The sequence below is a fragment of the Cydia strobilella genome, chromosome 21 (assembly GCF_947568885.1).
Source record: "Cydia strobilella chromosome 21, ilCydStro3.1, whole genome shotgun sequence".
In the NCBI taxonomy this organism is placed as follows: Eukaryota; Metazoa; Arthropoda; class Insecta; order Lepidoptera; family Tortricidae; genus Cydia; species Cydia strobilella.
Genome location: NC_086061.1, coordinates 1047454 through 1070056, shown reverse-complemented (window position 1 = coordinate 1070056; position 22603 = coordinate 1047454). Strand labels below are relative to the sequence as shown.

Below are 22603 nucleotides of genomic sequence, written 5' to 3'. Positions count from 1 at the left end.
AGGCTTTTGAAACAAAAACGGTTTGTACGGGCTACGCATTCAGATTGTTTGATTGGTTCACAGAGCTAGTGAGCTAACTACCGCTGCTGAGCTGAGCTGTGAAGTGTGGTGGTGAGTGGTGAAGTTCAGCGCGGCACGGGTGGAAGACACCTTCGAGGGCGAAGGTTATTTGGTCAGATGGCCGACTGTTAGCGGAGTTCGGAACGCGCCCCTAACTGACAGGCCGGTTGCCATGAGCGCGAGCTGTCAAGATGGCTTGGCGCCGGATCCACGGAAGCGTCGGTCAAGCATTGTTGTGTATCGAGTTAAAATAAATCGTTTATTCAAGACCTAGTGCGTTTTGCTGTTAATAATACAAATAATTTATTGAAAAAAGTATTGTACAGAGGTTCATCTTAAAGACTAAGAGTTGTTAGTAGAGGAAAGTGGTTTACGAATGCCTGAACTAGGAGTTCCTGTGTTTCAGGCAGCGAAGGACAAAATTAATCAATTTTTAATTATTCACTTAATTATAAATTAATAGTAGTACTTACACAATAGAAGTCTTATCGCCTTAACAAAATGGGTCTTAAGTATTAAATTTCAAAGTACACAATCATGTTACGACTATTAGTAGGTTCTCTGTATCATCGTACGTCATATTTTGAAGGGCGCGTCGTAGAGTATTCTTACAACAAGCATAGCTAAGTGGGTATAGGTCTAGTTTTACATTTAACCTGTTGTACAAAAATGGGCCCAAGAAGACAAAAAATCTAGATGAAAATACGTGTTTCCTTTGAACGGTTTGAATACCTATTATATCTTTGCGCCTTTTGTTTCTGTATTCAGGGTTGAAAGGAATTCTGGCGTGCTGCTTTAGTGTTGTGCTTAATATATATAATTGACGAACAGTTAGTACTTCCCATGATTTATAAAGGAGGTCAGTAGGGTATAAAAATGGGCGGGAAGTAGCTACCTTTAGTACCGCTCTCTGGGCTCTTTCTAGGGTTAGTAGGGTAGTTTTAGCTGTGCCACCCCAGGAACAAATGCAGTAGGTTAGTATTGATTGACATAGTGCAAAGTATACTTGCTTAATTAAATTTAGATCAGCAATCGAACGAAGTTTTTTGAATACAAATATTAACTTTCGGACTCTATTGCATAATGATTCAATGTGATTTTTGAAAGTGAGGGTTTCGTCAATCAAGACTCCCAAATACTTAATTTTGTCAGTAATAGCTAGAGATGGGCATGAACAGGGATTATTCGATTTTTCCTTACAGTTATGTGCGTAAAGTTTGAGGTTATGTGCGACCGGATCTGTTTTCCGCATGGAAAAACTTATTAAATTCGTTTTGTCAGAGTTCAGTGTTAGTAGATGACGTTTTAGCCAGTCAGTTACAACATTAAATCCGCGTTGTGCGAACTCGTAGACCTCGTTTGTTGACTTTGCGGAAAAAAGTAGGGCAGTGTCATCTCGCGAGGCCCGCCGCCACCCTCGATACACTTGAGCCCCTCGAGCTTGCAGCGGGAGCGGGTCTCCTCCGGCAGCTCTTCCTCGGCGCACGCGCACCACTCGTCGTCGGGCGCGCGAGGCCCGCCGCCACCCTCGATACACTTGAGCCCCTCGAGCTTGCAGCGGGAGCGGGTCTCCTCCGGCAGCTCTTCCTCGGCGCACGCGCACCACTCGTCGTCGGGCGCGCGAGGCCCGCCGCCACCCTCGATACACTTGAGCCCCTCGAGCTTGCAGCGGGAGCGGGTCTCCTCCGGCAGCTCTTCCTCGGCGCACGCGCACCACTCGTCGTCGGGCGCGCGAGGCCCGCCGCCACCCTCGATACACTTGAGCCCCTCGAGCTTGCAGCGGGAGCGGGTCTCCTCCGGCAGCTCTTCCTCGGCGCACGCGCACCACTCGTCGTCGGGCGCGCGAGGCCCGCCGCCACCCTCGATACACTTGAGCCCCTCGAGCTTGCAGCGGGAGCGGGTCTCCTCCGGCAGCTCTTCCTCGGCGCACGCGCACCACTCGTCGTCGCCTCGTCGGGCGCGCGAGGCCCGCCGCCACCCTCGATACACTTGAGCCCCTCGAGCTTGCAGCGGGAGCGGGTCTCCTCCGGCAGCTCTTCCTCGGCGCACGCGCACCACTCGTCGTCGCCTCGTCGGGCGCGCGAGGCCCGCCGCCACCCTCGATACACTTGAGCCCCTCGAGCTTGCAGCGGGAGCGGGTCTCCTCCGGCAGCTCTTCCTCGGTGCACGCGCACCACTCGTCGTCGGGCGCGCGAGGCCCGCCGCCACCCTCGATACACTTGAGCCCCTCGAGCTTGCAGCGGGAGCGGGTCTCCTCCGGCAGCTCTTCCTCGGTGCACGCGCACCACTCGTCGTCGGGCGCGCGAGGCCCGCCGCCACCCTCGATACACTTGAGCCCCTCGAGCTTGCAGCGGGAGCGGGTCTCCTCCGGCAGCTCTTCCTCGGTGCACGCGCACCACTCGTCGTCGGGCGCGCGAGGCCCGCCGCCACCCTCGATACACTTGAGCCCCTCGAGCTTGCAGCGGGAGCGGGTCTCCTCCGGCAGCTCTTCCTCGGTGCACGCGCACCACTCGTCGTCGGGCGCGCGAGGCCCGCCGCCACCCTCGATACACTTGAGCCCCTCGAGCTTGCAGCGGGAGCGGGTCTCCTCCGGCAGCTCTTCCTCGGTGCACGCGCACCACTCGTCGTCGGGCGCGCGAGGCCCGCCGCCACCCTCGATACACTTGAGCCCCTCGAGCTTGCAGCGGGAGCGGGTCTCCTCCGGCAGCTCTTCCTCGGTGCACGCGCACCACTCGTCGTCGGGCGCGCGAGGCCCGCCGCCACCCTCGATACACTTGAGCCCCTCGAGCTTGCAGCGGGAGCGGGTCTCCTCCGGCAGCTCTTCCTCGGTGCACGCGCACCACTCGTCGTCGGGCGCGCGAGGCCCGCCGCCACCCTCGATACACTTGAGCCCCTCGAGCTTGCAGCGGGAGCGGGTCTCCTCCGGCAGCTCTTCCTCGGCGCACGCGCACCACTCGTCGTCGGGCGCGCGAGGCCCGCCGCCACCCTCGATACACTTGAGCCCCTCGAGCTTGCAGCGGGAGCGGGTCTCCTCCGGCAGCTCTTCCTCGGCGCACGCGCACCACTCGTCGTCGGGCGCGCGAGGCCCGCCGCCACCCAAGCGGACTACGAGTAGAAGCTCCTTCACGATCTGGGAAATACAATGCCTGCTGTTTTAGCCTAGGAATAAGTATTCAATTGAAAATAAACAGGACAAAATGGTGGGTCAGAAAAGAGAAAACGAACATGCCGACTAATTCAAGACCTCCTCCTTTTCTTAAAAGCTTCTCTTCCTCCGGTTAACAGCAAAAGAAAACAAATAGTGTAAATTCCATCTCTCATCTCTAAAGTACCCGCCCGAGAACCGTGAAAACAGGCGTCTATCTATTCCACCTAAAAAAGCCAAGCCCTTAAATACGATGAGCATGAAGGTATGGTATGAGGCATAGATTGTGGCAACTTAATAATAATATAATATTATTAAGACGAGACCCCAAATGGGTTGTCTTTTGTCGTATGCGACTTTTAATAGGCTTCGGAAAATAAAATAAAATTATGCTCATTGGAGCATACCTTAGATGGCGCCATACCTTTGGCCTATACTCGTGTAGATGGCGTTGACGACACCGTTTGATATTTAACTATTTTAACACGTATCAGTGAAAGAACATGGGTCAAAGTCATATGGCATTCTGAAAAAAAAATTTTTTTTCTATTTTATTCATTTTTATGTCTGTGTCGAAAGATGGCAGTAAATTTACTGTGACTACAAAATTTACTTATACAATAACCCTCTATACCCTATTCTCTCTGATAGGAGTGACAAAAAGCCATTTTCTTATGTTAATACCGCTAAATTATGTACAATTTTTTACCACAAAACATAGAGCAAGACTAACCTTTCTGGAGACGATGTTCTTGATGTGCAGAGGGAAGGTCTCCGGCAGGTTGTGGGCGATGTGTCCGAGCGTCACTATGGCTGTGCGGTAATGCTCAGAATGTGGAGTTAGCGTGCCTTTCAGCGTCTCCAGGATTTCGGTAAAGATGGCAGAGCGCTGCTCCGGCACGTTCACGAATAGGCATCTGCGAAATATGGACATTGTCAAAGTGTCATGGCGTAATTCTATTGCAAGGTGTCAGTCAAAAAACCTTAAATAGGTGGCGCCCCAACACCTAGAATATTTGATAAAAAAAAATTCAACAGCTCACTCCGTCAATAACGCCACTCTGGAGAAATTTGGAACTGTTATTTATAGCTGACAGTTGGACACTTTCGCGACTGTTCTCCCAAAAAAAGTGTCCACCTTACTACACTACCCTCCATAGAACTGCAGCATAGTTCTTCTTCTTCTTCTCAGTCGGATACTCTTGTCAGAGCAGTCGTGGTCATTGAGGTCGTTGTACGGCTTTTTTCGTTGTTTCCCGCCATGCTTCTCTATTTACTGCATTCCGCACGCACAGATTTAAAGGTGACCCGGTGAGAGCTTTGACTTGGTCGGTCCATCGCATTGAGGGCCGCAACCTGGGTCTCGTGCCATCCACTGCCCTGGACAACAAGCCTCTCCATAGCGTCGTCTTCCTTGCGCGTAACGTGACCGAAATATCTGAGGATACGAGAGTGAACGATTGCCCAAAGGCGTTGTGTGACCTTGAGTTCCTGGAGAATGGATATTAAGATGCATAGTTAGTGAGATGTTAAGAAGAAGTACTAAATTACCTGACAGCATTCTTGGCCTGTTTGGGCGTGCCGACTTCGGCGTACGCCTTGCACAGCGAGGTCAGTCGCGGGAACAGAGATGGACACGCCTCGCCTGTCAACAAATACAATTATAACTTAATTCCGTATGTTATGGGATCATTTGTTGTTTATTTATGTTTGTTGTATATATACGAGCAAGATCGACTGCAGACCAGTTGTGCCACGGCTGTCCGCGTTATTAGGTATTACGTTTCTTTGGTGACTACAGGCACAACGCAAAATAATAATTCTGTTTTAGACGAATACGCCGATATCCGTCATAAAAATGAACTATTTCTTCGAAATATTATTATTTTGTTGTAACTAATATTGCTCATAATCAAAAAATCAAAAATGTTTATTTTCTTTAACAATTTCGTCATCTTAAATTTAGTGGTTGGAACCTCCTTTTAAGCTATAAAAGCCTGTGCCAGGAGGTACCGCCCTTCCTTATCTGGAGAATATAAACAAAAATACTCAAATAAATACTCAAGCAAACAGTACGAAACAATCCTAAGCGCCACTTGCACCATCCCCCTAACCCAGGATTAACCGGTTTAACCATTAACCCAGCGTCAAATTGTACTGATAACCATTGTAACTCCAGGTTTAACCGGTTAACCCCGGGGTAGTGAATGGTGCAAGTGGCCTTGTGTTAATATTTTAGTTCTTCTGGGATTAATATTGTTACTCCATTAAAAAAGGAAACTGCATCAGAAAGAATATTTAATTTTTGTTAATTACAATAAAAATTATAGCATGAGCATGACATTGTTTTGTTTATTTTTCAAACCCCTCTTCTGAAATAGAGATCTGATGATATTTTGGATAAGCAGCGATTTATGATTTGATGGGATCAGATAATTCAAGGGTTGAACGCCGTTTTACCGTTCGCTAAATTTTATTGTATGGAAAGTTTCATAGTTCTCTGCTACTTGACGTTAATCAGTCTGTTAATTGTGTTTGGTGCAACTGGCCCTAAGCGATCTTTCTTACATATGGTTAATCGTCCGGTTTGCGCAGGCCTTTACACATTCTCCGTCGACACTTCGTAAGCGCGATGTAGAAATCGCCTCGGGCGGTACAGTGCCATCTAGCGGACTTTAGGTAAGCTAGTTACTCAGCGGGCGATATTTCCCAAGGAACGTGAGCGCGGCTAGAATATGCGGCGCCACAGATTCATCCTCATGTTCCAGAAGAGCTGTGAGTCGTTCCAATACGTCTGAGTGTAAGAAGTGCGACGGAAACACGAAGGAGAGCATCACTAGGAGCTTCAGGCCGCGCTCTGCTGCCACTTTTTGTGTTGTGCCTGCGAAATAAAGCATGTAATCAGTAAATAATGTCTAAAATGATTGGGCCAGCCATAAAGTGACAACCCTTGTGGGAAAAAGAAAATTCTTACATTTTTGTAGCATCAAATCCAACATAACATAATCACAAAACATGCATTTTCCATTCATTTGAGATAAGTATGTTTCTCAACCATGTTCTGGCGTTCTCCAATATGATGATATGGTAAATGGTTGAGCACTTTAACAGCCTCTGAATATACCATACCGCTTTCCTCAGCGATGGAGTCGTTAGAGTCCCTACAAGCGCCCCCTAGTCCCTCTACATAACCGACAAAGTATGAGTAGTCTCGTGGTCGATCATTACCGCTGACGCGTTAGAAAAGCATCTCAACACATTCACTGCCCCCAACGCACATGTGCTTTCACCGTCATACAAGTTTGTTCCTAGGCCACGCCCCCTGGCAGTGAATGCGTTAACTCTGTATGTTATATCTACAAGTTTACTCTTTATCTACGAGCACGATTCTTAAGTCTTAACAATGTCCTCAATACTAATGCATTTTACGTTAACACATCTTTAGCGCGATGTAGATACACCGCGGCCGTTTCAACGACATCTAGCGGATGATTGAGTAAACAATAGAATACATACCGCACTCCTCAGCGATGGAGTCGTCAGAGCCCCTACAAGCGCCCTCTACATAACCGACGAGGATGAGCAGAGCCTCGTGGTCGATCATTACGGAGCTGACGCGTTCCAGCAGCATCTTTACTGTGTTGTAGTAGAGGTTTGTCATCACGGGCTGGCCGAGTTTCTTTAGCACGTTCGACTGTCAAATAAAAATGTTATTGTAAACAGTATTTGAAAAAATTAAACTATGTAACTAAAACATTGATACAGGGATTAAAGAATAAATATTCCCTCAAGATTTTATTTTATTCGCTCCTGTGGCGCCGCCCTAGTGGGTGTGAGACGTATTGCTTATTTGTCAGTTGGCAACTGCCAAATACATAGAACAGCTATACGCGTGCGCCCGTGAGGGACAGAACATACGCAATGCGACAATATTATTGGTCGAGTAGATTTGTAGCCCACCATAAATCATACTAAACTTACGGTAAGGAATAAAGAAAACCGGCCAAGTGCGAGTCGGACGCGCGCACGAAGGGTTCCGTACTATTATCTATAAAAACCACGTTTGTTTGTTGTATGGGAGCCCCCCTTAAATATTGATTTTATTCTGTTTTTAGTATTTGTTGTTCTAGCGGCAACAGAAATACATTATCTGTGAAAATTTCAACTATCACAATTTGTTGTGGGTAGAACTATAAAAAAAAATCATCATCCAACCATCGTTTTCTTACACAACAGTTCATGAGATACAGCCTGGCGACAGACGGACACAGACACACAGACAGACAGACAGCGAAGTCTTAGTAATAGGGTCCCGTTTTTACCCTTTGGGTACGGAACCCTAAAAATGTGAGACTGTGACAAGGACAAACAATAACAGCGCTTTCTCTGCTACTCCTACTGAAAGATACATCCCGTACGGTCATTTCCCCCCACCCCTCATGACCGATCCAGTTATACTAGATTCAAGAAGTCAAAAAGTATGAAGATGGCGTCCCACGAAAGTTCATATTTTCACCACGTCGTGCGTTGGCGTCGCTTGTATTTCCCACATCACCAACTTTGCACATAGCCAATACCCGATTGATTATAAAAGTGAAAACTTATAGAACTCTTACAACTAAAACACATGTAAAAACTCCTAATAAGGAAAATAATAACGGAGGGCTGCAGATAATGCCAAAGAAATAGTAAAATTCGTCGCTCCGTCAGTCGGGTACTAATTATTAATTACTTTAATTTAGTGTACAATATATTCTCACCACAATTTGATTAAATTTAAACATCTAACTTCTATAAAAATCGTGTTAGAGAGAGATACTTTAACCAATGAAGAGTTATTTAATAACAAAATTTTTAAATAAGTTCTTTTTTTTACATAAAGATCATAGAGAAATAAGTTAGGATAGAGTGCTAACTCCTGAGTTTTCTTGCTAATGAGCTAATGAGTTTTCTTACCAAAACGCAGGTTATTTTCGTAATCGACATCTAGCGTCAAGTAGTGGATTTATCAGTACACCTACTTAGATACAATAGATGTCGAGACGAACGAAAAGTCTAATGCTCAACAATTTTCAGCTAATATTATAACCAGATTAACCGGAACTCTATTTTCAACCCCTTTTCGTCAGTCGCGACATTTAGTATCAAGTAGCGGTACTGATAAATCCACTACTTGACGCTAGATGTCGACTAGGAAATAACCCGCGTTTTGTAAGAAAACTGATGTATGGAGTTAGCACTCTATCCTTACTTATTTCTCTAGGAAATACCAAAAACTTACCGTGGTACGAAAGCACACTTCGCAGCTAACATTAGGATTCAGTATCATCTCCATTCCCTGCAGCAGCTCGGGCGCCTGTTTCATATGAGCCGAGAACTTATTTAAGAACTCCTGTGCCTTCACCGACTCCGGCAGGAACTTGGAGCTTATGTGTAAGACTTTAGCAATCAATTCCTTTTGCACCGCTGGTGTCGGTGGTTTTCTGTGTAGCTCTACCCATTCGGCGACCGTACGACGGACCGCTAACTGATGCTTTTGAAGTTCTATAAACGCTTTAGTTGCGTTAGCGTCGACATTAGACATTAGATAGTATAACTTCTTCATTCTAACTTGAGGCGGCAGAGTGTAAAGATAAAGATAAAAATCAATTTATTCAAGTAGGATCTGTTGGATCACTTTTGCATCGTCAAAAATCTACATATTATCTTACACGAAATTAATACTAAACTAGAAATAAAGCATGCATACGCATAAAGTGCGATTACCTAATGGTAGTTACATAAAAATTATACATACCTACTTGTTGGCTGAATCAGCATTTTGCATCGTCAAAAACAAAATTATAAGCACAATAATCAAATTCTAACAATAATAGGTATATAATAAATTTACAATAATTTCCAAAACAGACAAAAAAAGAAGTTTTAGGTAGTTACATTAAACAGTTATTTAAAGGTCTAATTTATATAAAAATAATTAATTATTAAGCTTCATGCAGTCGTTCTTGTTTTGATTCAATTTAGGCCAAGCAGTTTTATCGTTAAGATAATCTTTGACTCTGTAGTATCCTTTTTTCATTAAGGTTTTTAAATATTGTTTTAAAGCTTTCATTGACAAATTAAACACCTCTTTGGGCAATTTGTTATAGAATAATATACATTGTCCCGGAAAAGATTTATAAATTTTACGCACACGAAACTTGTGCATTGCAATTTTATGATTGTGTCTAGTACTATTCATTTTCTTAAAGGAATCTATGTGCTTAAGAGCATAGACAATACACTCGTAAATATATTGAGATGCTGCTGTTAAGATGTTTATTTCTTTAAATCGATCTCTTAATGATTCTCGAGACCCCATCTTGTAAATAGACCGGATGGCTCTCTTTTGTAGAACAAATATTGTTTGTATATCCGCTGCCTTACCCCACAGTAAAATTCCATATGCCATTACACTATGAAATTGGCTGAAATATACTAAACGTGCCGTCTCTACGTCAGTCAACTGCCTTATTTTTCTAACTGCGAAAGCTGCTGAACTTAATTTGCTGGCCAATGACGATATATGTGGACTCCATTGCAAATTTGTGTCCAAAGTTAAACCCAAAAAGATGGTTTTATCAACTAACTCCAGACGCTCTCCATTCAAATGAATATTTACGTTATTGTCAAGCTTAACATTAGGCAATGTGAATCGCATGCACTTGGTTTTTTGGGGATTAAGTAGCAGGTTGTTCTTTGTAAACCAGTTTAAAGCTTTCGCAAGAATATCATTGATGTTGTCGTAATCAACTGTATTTCTATTTACTTTAAAAATTAAAGATGTATCGTCTGCAAATAGAACAATTTTGCAGCTATTTTCGACAAAGGAGGGCAGATCATTAATATAAACTAACAAAAGAAAAGGCCCTAAAATAGAGCCTTGAGGCACTCCTAATTTGACAGGCGCTCCGCTAGATTGTGTTCTATTTATGACTACTGTTTGAGACCTATAACTAAGATATGATGAAATTAGTTTTAAAGCATTTGCAGACAACCCGTAGTGTTTCAGTTTTAATAGAAGAGTACAATGTTCAACGCAGTCAAACGCCTTTGAAAGGTCGCAAAATATGCCTATTGCGTCGCAAGAATCCTCCCATATGCTGTAAATATATTTAATGAGTTCTGAAGCAGCATCAGTTGTAGAATATCCCTTCCTGAATCCAAACTGTTGGCAGTGAAATAGATTATTGGCTTTAAAATAATTATGTAACTGTTCCAGCATAATTTTTTCAAAGACTTTACTCAAGGCAGGCCGAATTGATATAGGGCGAAAGTTTGTTACGTTGTTTCTTTCGCCTGATTTGTATAAAGGTACAACTTTGCTTAGTTTCATTAAGTCTGGAAACACTCCCTGTTTTACACAACCATTAAAAATATATGTTAAATAAGGAGAAATTAAATCTATTATATTATCAAGAATTTTCACAGATGCTCCCCACAAGTCTTCGGTACTTTTTTTCTTAATTGTTTTAAAATGTTTGATTAATGTAATGGGATCAACCATATTAAAATCGAAGATATTATTACATTCCTTAACACTTGAGCACATCAGAGCTTCAGCCTGCGCAGGTGATGACTTAAGAGCCTTAGTAGTGTTACTTGCTATATTTGAGATGAACTCTTCAAATGTCGTTGCCACTGCAAAATCTGAATTTATGACATTATTGTTGCTAAGTAGGTTAAACTCACATTTTTTCCCCTTACATTTACCACTTTCGTTATTAATGATTTTCCAAGTCATCTTGATTTTATTATCCGATTTTACCAGCTGAGATTTAATATAATTTGATTTTGCGGCAGTACAAACTTTTTTAAAGATACGTGAATACGATTTAACATACTCAATAAAATTCTCGTTTTTATTATATTCTCTCATGCCATATAGCTCATAAAGCCTATCTCTACTCTTGCATATACCCGCAGTAGCCCAATCACTAAATTTCTTAGTTTTGCGTCCCGAAGTTGTTTTTAGCTTAAATATTCCATTAAAATTTTCAATTATTACATCTAAGAGAAGTCGGTATGCTCCGTTATAGTCATTCTGGGAAAAGGATACTGATGGTAAAATACATTGAATAGTATTTTTAAATTTATCTAGTTTACTATCTGTTATGGGTCTATATGTTATTGACTGTCTTGTACTTTCAAGTGTATTTTGGATCGTAATCATTTGCCCGCAGTGGTCTGAATTAAAACAATTAAGCAGTTTTTTGTTGAGACAGTTACAGTTGCAAAATATATTGTCTAGACATGTTGCACTAGTTGTTGAGACTCGCGTTGGCTCAAGGAACACATTACTTAGATCAAATGAGTGAAATAAACTAACTAACCTAACGCTTAATCCTGTCGTATCCAACAAGTCTACGTTGAAGTCCCCACATACTATAATGTGTTTTCTACATTTAGAAGCTATATTTAACGCGTCCTCCATTGCCGATTCAAATATATTGTAATTTCCCGATGGTGGTCTATAAACACAAATAATTACATACTGCACTAATTCAACACAAGATATTTCAACTACTTGCTCAACAGAGAATTTGGTTATGTCCCTACGTTCTTTAGATTTAATGTCAGATTTCACAATAATCAGAGATCCTCCATGAATGGCGTTTTTCCTTGTAAAATAACTAATTAAGTCAGAATTAATAAAATTAAAAGTCAACTGCGTATCTTTCAGCCAATGTTCCGTAATGCACATTACATGTATGTCATGGCTATCTAAAAATAATCCTATTTCTACTTCTTTGCTGGAAAACCCTCGAATATTTTGGTGCACGAGATTAATATTCGTGGGTTTTTCCGTTGTCGTACATTTTAGTTTAAATTTGATTTATTTGGGTGGGTTTGTGAGGTACTCGTAGTGCTAATAGTATTCTGAAACACAATTTTTTTATTTGGCTCTAAATTGTAAGCGAGTAGCTCAGTCAATAGTATTTTGCTTTGTCTTGTCACGTAAAACTCGTCAGAAACATTGAACTCTTCCTTGATTTTATTTATGTCAAAAAAATGATAACTTTTATTAAGGTAAATGGCATTGTACATAAGAGAATTAATCTGTGAAATCTTATAATTATATTCGTATGGTAAAAACCGGGAGTATGGCAGAGCGCATAGAATTATTTTACCTATGCCACAATTTTCAATAACATTTAACGTTTGAAGTAATTTAGCTACACCTGTTCTATTTACTCGATGACTATTGCCCAATAGAATTACGAGAGTAGTTCCAGTATCAAACTTATCTTTTAAAATCATCTCACATATTTGATCCAAGTTTACATTATGATGACAATTGTTTATTATATTATGACTTAGCCTATTACTTAACAATGCACCTAGACCAACACCAATTTGATCTGAATATATAACGGTCCTTGTCCGGGTATCTTTCCTAGGAAGCTCAGTGGGTGCAATGGCTTCATTTTGAGATTCCTGTTGAATGTATGAGGAAGTTGGAATCTGGATATTCAAGTTAACGCTGTTAGAAGGCACTTCGTTTTCAGGCAGCCGTGAGTCCGTGTTCTGGTTGAGCGGAGTGGAATCAGGTGTCGGTGACGTTATAGAGGTATCTGTAGAATCATCGTACTCGAGACCCTCGGAATCCTCAGATGGTGACGCCAGTAAACGGATATCGGAGCTCACGTCCTCGTGAACGCCGGCGCTAGCACGGCGTCTTGATCGGCGGCGCCTCGGGCGACGGCGGCGTTTGGTCGCATTGACTTTATCGTCCTTTGTTAACTCGACACATGCTGTCGTGCGTTCATTTAAACAGGTGGAAAGCCTACTCAATTCCGTCGACTCCATCACTTGTGTGGATTTATCAACTTTCTCGGGATTCATGTCCTTTTTATTATTCTCTTCTACGTCCAGTTGGTTTTCCAATACCCACTCAGTTAGTTCGCGGTTTTGTTGACTCAACTGTGTGAGTTCTGCTGCAGCGGTCGATAACTCGTATATTTGTTCCTTTGCAGAGTCCAGTAAGGAACGAGAGAAGTGTTTAACAGTCTTTCAACAAGCAATCTGTCTTCTAGAGCGGTCATATAATATCCGTGGAGGATTTTATCTTTAATCCATTGTACCGCCTTCTCTGTAGCCGGCGGCACGCTTTCTTCAGTCAAGAATTTTCTGTAAATCATAGCTAAACCTGACATAGCTTCTTTACGGATTTTGAATTTTTTATCCAGAGTTCTTTCTCTTACAAAATGGAGCAGGTCTTCTGATTCGGCTACCGCTTGGAAATCTCTCTGTGCTGTTGCAATTATAGCCATAACGACTTCATACCTAACCTGTTCATGAGCATCATGCTGTCGCATTTTCAATGTCTCTGTTATATCTTTTCTCAAGTCTGGGTGGTGCACTAAGAAGTGCATGCAATACTGGACACATTTGATTCGAATCGGGACAGCTATATCATTAAAGCGTCCTAGGAAAGCTCGCCATAGGGCTGGGTACTGCTTGGCAAGTCCCGATCCGGGTTCGGAGAACATTCTAGCAAGTAGGGCGACAGCGCTGAGTCTCTCCTGGAACTGCGCGGATTTGAGCTTGCATTCGAGCTGGGGTAGCACGGCGATGAGGATGGAGGGGCAGCATTGGTTCAGTTCGTAGATAAGCTCGTATACTTTAGAGAAGATTAGGAGGGTTTTTTCTTCTTTTCCGAGGATTAGGACGTGGTTGAAGAACTGTAAAAATAAGAATAAATTTAGTTAAGGAATACCAGTCAGATACGAGGGCTGCCTTTTAAGTTCTGTCGTTTGCAAACCTCCCGTGATTGCATAAAAAAAAATTAGTGTCTTCTTAAAATATTTGAATTTAGAATTCCAAAACAAAAGAATGACTCGAAATCGGCCCAACCGTTTTAGTACAGCGTTCGTTCAAAGTTGACAAGTCAGTTGTGAAAATGGAAATTTCGAAGGAAAATTTACGTGCGATAATTTTTTACAACTTCAAAAGGGGCTTAACGCGACTTCAGTGCTTCGAAGAGTTGACTACGGTTTTCAATGATAAAGCACCATGCCTCCGGACTGTGGAACGCTGGTATTTAGAATTTCAACGTGGTTGATCTAGTCTTGGTGATAGACATCGTGAAGGTCGACCAAAAACAGCCGTAACCCAGGAGAACATTGATGCTGTACGGCAACTGATCGTCGAAGATCGCCATGCGACATACCGTGAGATAGAAGCTTCCTTAAGTATTTCAGGGACCAGTGTTCACAGTATTTTGCATGATCAATTAGGCGTAAAAAAGTTGATCTCACGCTGGATACCACATTTACTCAGTGAAGACCAAACAACGGCTCGCGTTCGATGGTGTCGCAAAACTCTGCGGCAATTCAACCGAGGAAACTCGAAACATGTTTACGACATTATCAGTGGTGACGAATCTTGGATATATGCCTACGATCCCGATTCTAAACAGCAGTCGACTGTTTGGGTGTTCCAAGATGAGCCAAAACCGACCAAAGTAATACGCTCACGGAGCACTTCGAAAAAAATGGTGGCCACGTTTGTGGCGAAAAGTGGCCACGTTGCCACCATCGTGCTCGAGGATCGTTAACAACGGTTAATGCTGACTGGTATACCACTGTCTGTTTACCAGAAGTCATCGGCGAGTTTCGAAAAAATAACCCAAGACGTCGTATAAGACTGCACCACGATAATGCGAGCTCGCACACCGCCCGGCAAACAATTGCGTTTTTAAAAGAGCAAAACGTCGAAATTCTGGAACACCCGCCGTACAGTCCAGACTTAAGCCCTAACGATTTTTTTACTTTTCCAAAAATCAAGCAACGACTTCGTGGTCAACGGTACCAGACGCCTGAAGAAGCGGTTGAGGCATACAAAATGGCCATTTTGGAGACCCCGACGTCGGACTGGAATAAGTGTTTCGAAAACTGGTTCGATCGAATGAAAAAGTGTATTACATATCACGGTGATTACTTTGAAAAACAATAAATACCATTGAACACTTAAATTGTCTTTAGTTTTTCCAAACGACACAACTTAATAGGCAGCCCTCGTATACGACGAGATTTATAAAGGGATAGCATATTCTAATAGGCGTTTATACTTATCATTTGGAAAACTCAAAGGACATTGCAGATACCAAAAGGGATTCTTAAAAATTCATGACGACCATCAGCAGGCGTGACAAAATTTATATTCTTTACAACAATTTGAATTTAGTATAACATCTTACCTGAAATATTACCAAAGCGGCCACCTTTGATAACAGTATAGCTGTAGTGATAGTGTTTATATCCGTTTGTAACATTGTAACTCCGTATGAGCGGTACATGAACCTCAAGGCAGCTTGAGGGAGCTAGAGAACTGCCATTATACTATAAACTAAGAGTAACTTGCCAATAGCTAGAGTCTCTATTGGGCAATTTGGGAACCAAAGAAAACGGATACTTGGGGGCCTTTTTGTAGCTCAAATGCCAACTAAAATCTGTAAGTTGAAACTTTAGGGTAGCATATGTAACTCACCGCCTGTATATAAGGTTCTAAAGTTTCGCTCGTCTTGCTGATCAGCTCCTTGGCGAGCGCGTACGCGTGCTTTCTCTCACGCTTGTTCGGCTCCACCAGGTTCATGAGGATCACGTTCAGCAGCTCGTTGGAGACCACGTCCGACTCTGTGATCAGCGGGCACAGGACGTCCAGCATGAAGGATTTCACTTTGGACGAGTGCTCCGTGCTGGGAAAATAAAGGTAATGTTTTAAGTTTCGTTAAGGTTTTCCAAAGAAAAAAAGTCCTTAGAGTCTTAAAGTTGCCAAAAAAGTGTTTACCGACGCTTAACAACAAGTAACTAGCATTTTAAATGTAAATGTTTCCAACACGCCTCACCAGTAAAAATGTAAAATTTATCTGAAGTATCATTGATTTACGTCACAAATTATGACTTGATTAACTAACTCAATTTTTTGGTTAACATCTTACCGGGTGAATTTTAAATAAATAAATTTATTTAAAACACATAGATACTAGTTTACTCACTTGACAATCTTGAACATGAGCGAGAACAGAGCGCAGAAGATCTCCTGGCAGTCTTCCAACTCAAAGCACATGTTAAACGACTTGACATAGGCAAGGTTCTCAAGCAGGTAGAAGTAGCGTTTGAATGCCGGGTCCTTTGGGTCCCGGAGGCCTTGCAGCTGGTTGATTAGGAACAGGAATATTGTCTTCACCTGTGGATAAACATCAGTTTTAACGTCATTTCTACTTTCTACAGCCGTTATAAATATCGGAATTGTAGCGAAAAAGTTCGCTTTGACAAAAAGTTATCCACGATACCAGAAGTAGACAATGGCCTTATCTTACATTATTCATGGGCATACAAGCAACGTATCAAGGCTTGCAATTGGAAGTTGGATGCTTACTGGTCTTCATAGGGGCTTCAGGTGCGTACATATGCAATACATCCGCAATACAACATGCTTTAAGCAGTAGGACGTCGCGAGAAGGATTGGTGAGGAACTCGCCCGCAAAGAGCGCCAGATGTGGCTTAAGTTCAGTTATCAGTGGGATGTTGTAATACAAACCTGTTCCTGGTCTTTATACGGCGCTTCAGGAGCGTACACACGCAGTACATCCGCGATACAACATGCTATCAGAAGCTGAACGTCGCGAGAGGGGTTGGCGAGGAAGAACTCGTCGGCGAGGTGGATTGCCAGAGGGATGTATTGCTGGTACATGCCCTCATCCTGGCCTAACCCTTGGAGAGTGTGCGCCAATGCCTGTTAAAAAAAAAAAGTAAACTGGTGGTCTAAAAGCTCACTGATATGGTGCCCTGTTACATGCCCTTGTGCCCATGCATGCTAATGCAAAGTTGTTTCGAGCTAGTTGACTGTGACAGGCAGACTGACACACAATCATAAAAGAATTTCGTTTGTTTCCTTAAAGCGTCATTCTCTGGGAATATGTCTGCGGTTGCGTCTAATGGCCACGACTCTTTTCATACATTTTGTATGGGTCGCGGGAATTATACATTTAACAAAGTCGTCTTACTAAATGACTAGTGGTCCAGTGAGCTGTAAACCTCGAGATAAGCTTACAAAATGTACTTTATTATTATTATTATTTTAATAACAACTTTCGAAACTACTTTTATTTTTAATTTAGGTACTTTTTACGATGACATTTCTTTCTTAATATTTTTTTCTTATTCTGACATTTATAATGATATTATTATTTTTTTTACTTTATACTTGTTGAAATTTTTCTTTATTATTTTCAATTGATTTAATTTAGGAAACTTCTACTTTTTATTGTTATTTGATTCTCGTGAACTTGTTGCTGACTATTAATTATTTTCTTCATTGGTGGCTATGGTGGCTGTGTTTTTGTAATATTTTTGTATGCATGTGCCTAGTTTTAAGATTTCAAACACAATGTAATATTGTTACTGAATGAGTGATGATGATGATAATTATAAAATAAAAAATAGTTACTTCGTTGAGTCACTATCTTATATTTATGCCAATTTCCGCCATTTTGAATATTTTCCAAAAAAAATAAAAAAAATATATATCTAACTACCGAACCTGCTCACAAAATATATATCTAACTACCGAACCTGCTCACAAAATATATATCTAACTACCGAACCTGCTCACAAAATATATATCTAACTACCGAACCTGCTCACAAAATATATATCTAACTACCGAACCTGCTCACAAAATTTCACGAGAATCGATTGAGAAATGCGACCTGTAAAGGAGAACATCCGGACATACGAAAGCGTTTTTGCCCAAGCTGAAACGGAGACTTTCACTAACGATCGGTCAATTACAATACAGCCTCTTAATTTAGTTTCTTCACGGACTGTGTGGACTTATCAAGCTCATCTGATAAGTGAAATTTGTACTTGCAATCGATTGATTATGCTAACGCATTGTTCATGCATAATTAATGTGTCGCATGGCGTATGGCACATGTTAGAGATAATTAAATAATCAATTCAGTAGCTAAACGTCTGAACCATTTGCTGACTATAACCGACAAAACGGAATAGAAATACGAGGGCTGTTCCGGAAATTTTTAGCTAAACAAAAACTATAAGGAATATAATAAAACTTTATTTACAACTTTTCAAAGTATTCCCCTGCTACATTTATACACTTATGCATTCGACTGAACCAACTTTCAAAACAGGAAAAAAACGCTTCTTGCGGGGAAGGTCAAAAAAAAGTCGCCTGAATTCGTCCACTGCTTCATCCGCCGTAGAAAATCGTCGTCCTCGTAATGATTTTTTTAACGTGGGAAACAGAAAAAAATCACACGGTGCCAGGTCAGGGCTGTACGCAGGGTGTGGTAGCAGTTAAACTCCTGATTTGCTTAAAAAATCCATCGTTCTGGCAGCAGTGTGAGCCGGAGCATTGTCTTGATGAAAAATTATGCTCCGGGTTCCAGTACTTGGACGACTGACGTTCAGCTCCTGGAAGGCCTGTGGCAAGCAAACTTCACTGTACCATTGGCTGGTAACTGTTTTATGATCTTCAAGTGGAATTACGGCTACAGGTCCAATACGTCGAAAAAAAACAGCAACCATTTTTTTGTTAACGCTTCGGCCGCGAACTACTTTAGTAGGTAAATCATCTTCTTCAAAGACCCATTGTGTTGATTGCTGTTTTGTAAATGGGTCATAGCTATATATCCAAGATTCGTCGGATGTCACAATGTAGCTCACTTGTTGAGAATCGCCATTATCGAATTTTTTTAGCATAAATTTGCACCAATCGACACGCCTATCTTTTTGCTCCTGTGTGAGAAAATGTGGTATCCACCGAGACGAAACCTTTCGAACTTGAAGGTGGTCATGCAAAATGGTAGAAACTGCCCGGGATCCAATCTTCAGTTCGTCCTGAATCTCTCGGTGGGTAATGTTTCGAGATTCCTTGATTAGCCACACCACCTTGATAACATTTTCTGGAGTGACTGCCGTTGGCGGTCGGCCCGGTCTAGGCTCATCTTTGACGTCGCTCCGCCCACGCTTAAATTCACGAAACCAGTAACTGACAGTAGCAAGAGATGGTGATAATGACCTAAAAACACTAGTTAAATTTTCATGACAATCCTTGTATGTTAACCCTCGTCTATAGTCATAATATATCATAGCACGAAATGCTTCCCGCGATAGCTCCATTTTTGCGAACAAAAAGTGACAGACATGTTTTTTTTCTGATTTCATAAAAAAATAATTGAATGTCACTGGCCAGTGACATTTACACGAAAGAGTTTGTAATGAAATTTGTCTTTAAGCTACACTAAAATTAAATGAACATGATTAATAGTACGCCGTTGACTAACTTTTTACGGAACAGCCCTCGTACCATGTCTGTTTTCCTTATAGATATTACTGATTTACAGGGTGTGTGTGGGGGCGGGGGGTCGGATGCGGTGAGATAGGATGACATCGGCTAATATATCGTGATCGTGCAACTATGGTTAGGCGGTCTTTACATTAGATGAGCATCCGCACGCCGCTCCGGTGTGCGAATGGGGGATATGCAAAGTCCCGTCTCGCTCGCAGCGGAACGACCTACGAATCCGCATCAGTTTGATATCCGCTTAGTAATGGTGGCCGACCATTACTTTGAAAAATAGGCCGCCGATGTTAGAAGGATAAGCCAATACAAGCTTTAAAAACCTAATCTATTTACTAGCCCATTTGAGTGTCCCACTGTTAAATAGAAAAAAGCCTTAAAAGGCGCTAAATCTTCGAGATTCCCAATTTTGTGTTTCTTCTGGCCAGTTGTTAAGGTAGGTGTTACCCATTCTTATTTATATTATAATCGCGACTGCTTATATAAGATCAATAGATAAAGATAGTCAATTTTTCAAATAGGCATATTACAATACGCTTACCTATGAATGTCAAATAAAGCTACCTCCAGCTTTAGACCTCTAAAAAATCTAAAGATAAAAAGTAATCAAATGACCACTACGAGTCACCATCATCACCATAATGCAACTACGAAGTGTCATAAGTACGAGTATAATAATCATTAAAATTGTTCTAGTTAAAGAAAAGTGAAACTAAGCGATATGTTATAAAGATATAACAGTATGTGGGTCACGCGGTAAAAATAGTCCACGTTAAGCATTCTTTAATTTCACTCTCGTTTCAATATAACAGTGGTCTTGTTTACAAACTGACATCATTAATCTTCATAACGTCTAGGTTTTTGCCACGGCTTGCGGTAAGGCTTCTAAACCAGATATCATAGGTTCGAATCGAACCCCGTCTCGTACAAACATCATTATACATACATATAATCACGCCTATTAGTAGGCAGAGGCTTGCTACGATCCTGACATATACCTCTTTCGCTTCCTTCACTTTCATAACATTCTTCATACACGCTCGCCGGTTTAGGGTGCTCTTGACCTGGCCTTTCTTCAGGATTTCCCCGATCTGATCAGAGAAAGTCCGCCAAGGTTACCCCTTCCAACTCCCGCTTCTACTTCTCCCTTGTACACTCTCTTTGTAAGCCTGCTTTCACTCATTCTTCACACAACAACATCATTATATCACTAAATATTTACCAGCTCTTCTGTGAAAGAAAACATCGCTAGCAAACGGGACTGGTCCCAACTAACCCTAGTTTCCCCTTTTGGGTTAAAAGACACAATCACTTTCATAAGAACTGGTGCTTGTGCCAGTGATTAGGGATTAGGTTCACAAAGCGACAAAGCAGACCCTGGGCTATTATCGGATGGAACCCTGCACCTAAGCTAAACAGTGGAATGAATTATCGCCCGCTGTATTTCTGGACAAAGACGACTTTAACCTTCAAGAAAAGAGCTTATTCCTATCTTAAAGTCCGGCATCGCACTTGCAACCGCTCTGATGTTGCAGGTGTCCATCCGTGAGGGTAAAGCCCGGTTCACATTTGTCTGACGTGTCGTGCATCAGGCATCAGACAAATGTGAACGCAACCATATTAAATGTATGAAACCGATTGCCGTTCTGATGCGTCACGACACAACACAACACGACAGACGAATGTGAACCGGGCTTAATTGCTCACCATCAGGCGATACGTCTCCTTGTTTGTCAATATCATAAACAAAACTGAAAAAAAGGTAGAACAGGAAAATTGTATGTATGCACAAAAGAAATATGGCACAAGATAGGCAGTCCAAAGGCAAACTTATCCCTTTAAGGGATTTCTTCCAGTTAAAATCAACTCAAAGGTTAACCTTTGAGTTGATTTTAACCAGAATTGACGAAGAACGGTAGACAAATACAGCACTGAGTACAATAGACTAGAGGTAAGTCAATAAAATTATAAAAGAGGGCGAAAATAAATAAAATAAGATAAAAATTAGAAGTATGTAACAGTATAACAAATATATATAATATAGAATACCTAAGTTATATATATAATAAATATATACCTATAGTCACAAACAAGTTAGCTCTCGTCGGATAGCCACAGCTTCTTTAACTGCCTCTTAAGCGATGCAACTGACTGCGATTGCTGAGGGAGGCAACTCATTCCAAAGCTGAACCGCTCGTACCGCAAATGATTTACCATACGCACGAGATTAGTCGGGTCCACACAGAGCGAGCATACGCGCGAGGCAATTTCCTCGCGCACAAAAAGGCCAGTGTAGACGTGCCTCGACCGAGGCGGCGCGCGCGAGGCACGTCTAAAAATGTTGATACAATACGCGCGCCTCGGCCGTGGCACGTCTACACTGGCCGTTTTGTGCGCGAGGAAATTGCCTCGCGCGTATGCACGCTTTGTGTGGACCCGGCTATTTGTGATGAGGTGTTGCCAGTGCAAGATTGGCACTCGATCGAAGGCGATGGCCACTACCACCTGCTATAATTTTTCTTTATTTTTTTTCTATGTAAACAGGAAACCTGCCTTAAGTCTCCGCACTAGCTCATCGGGTCCTAGGTCATCGGTGATAGGCCTGCAGCCTTGCGGGTACACTATTTCCGCCATACTGCCAATCTGGAAACGAATTACAATTGTTGTGAATAATAATGAGTAAAAATCGTGAAAGTTTCAATCAGTGTAAAGACTCCACTGTCCGTCTGTCTGTCTGTCACAAAGCTGTATCTCATGAACCGTGATAATTTTCACAGATTATGTATTTCTGTTGCCTCGGTGGGCGAGTCCAACTCGCACTTGTCCAGTTTTTACTGTCAAAAACTTTTTGGTGATTTCGATGAGTACTTAAAAATATTGTAAAACATACGAAATTACAATTTTACTTAATATTTTGATGAACAATCTTTTATTTTCTCGGTGTTAAATTTAACAATTTTTTAAGTGGGTGACAAAATCGGTGAAACCATATAAACATATTTAACACAGGTACTTGAGAGTAATCAG

The 22603-nt window shown here is 41.9% G+C and overlaps 1 protein-coding gene across 1 annotated transcript in view; it reads right to left on the bottom strand.

Annotated features, from left to right (window-relative positions):
• Positions 1-1377: 1377 nt before the first annotated feature.
• The window catches only part of LOC134751237 (sister chromatid cohesion protein PDS5 homolog A-A-like), a 30825-nt gene continuing 9599 nt past the window's right edge, over positions 1378-22603 (bottom strand). Inside the window, exons 2-13 of the mRNA XM_063686621.1 lie at positions 22130-22219; positions 16790-16984; positions 16245-16435; positions 15737-15944; positions 13200-13929; positions 8487-8815; positions 6722-6899; positions 5898-6086; positions 4757-4850; positions 3939-4122; positions 2116-3190; positions 1378-2039 (exon numbers count right to left, since the gene is read on the bottom strand). Coding sequence (XP_063542691.1) covers positions 1378-2039; positions 2116-3190; positions 3939-4122; positions 4757-4850; positions 5898-6086; positions 6722-6899; positions 8487-8815; positions 13200-13929; positions 15737-15944; positions 16245-16435; positions 16790-16984; positions 22130-22210 — 4116 coding nt within the window. The 5' untranslated portion in view covers positions 22211-22219. The remainder of the gene's footprint in view (positions 2040-2115; positions 3191-3938; positions 4123-4756; positions 4851-5897; positions 6087-6721; positions 6900-8486; positions 8816-13199; positions 13930-15736; positions 15945-16244; positions 16436-16789; positions 16985-22129; positions 22220-22603) is intronic.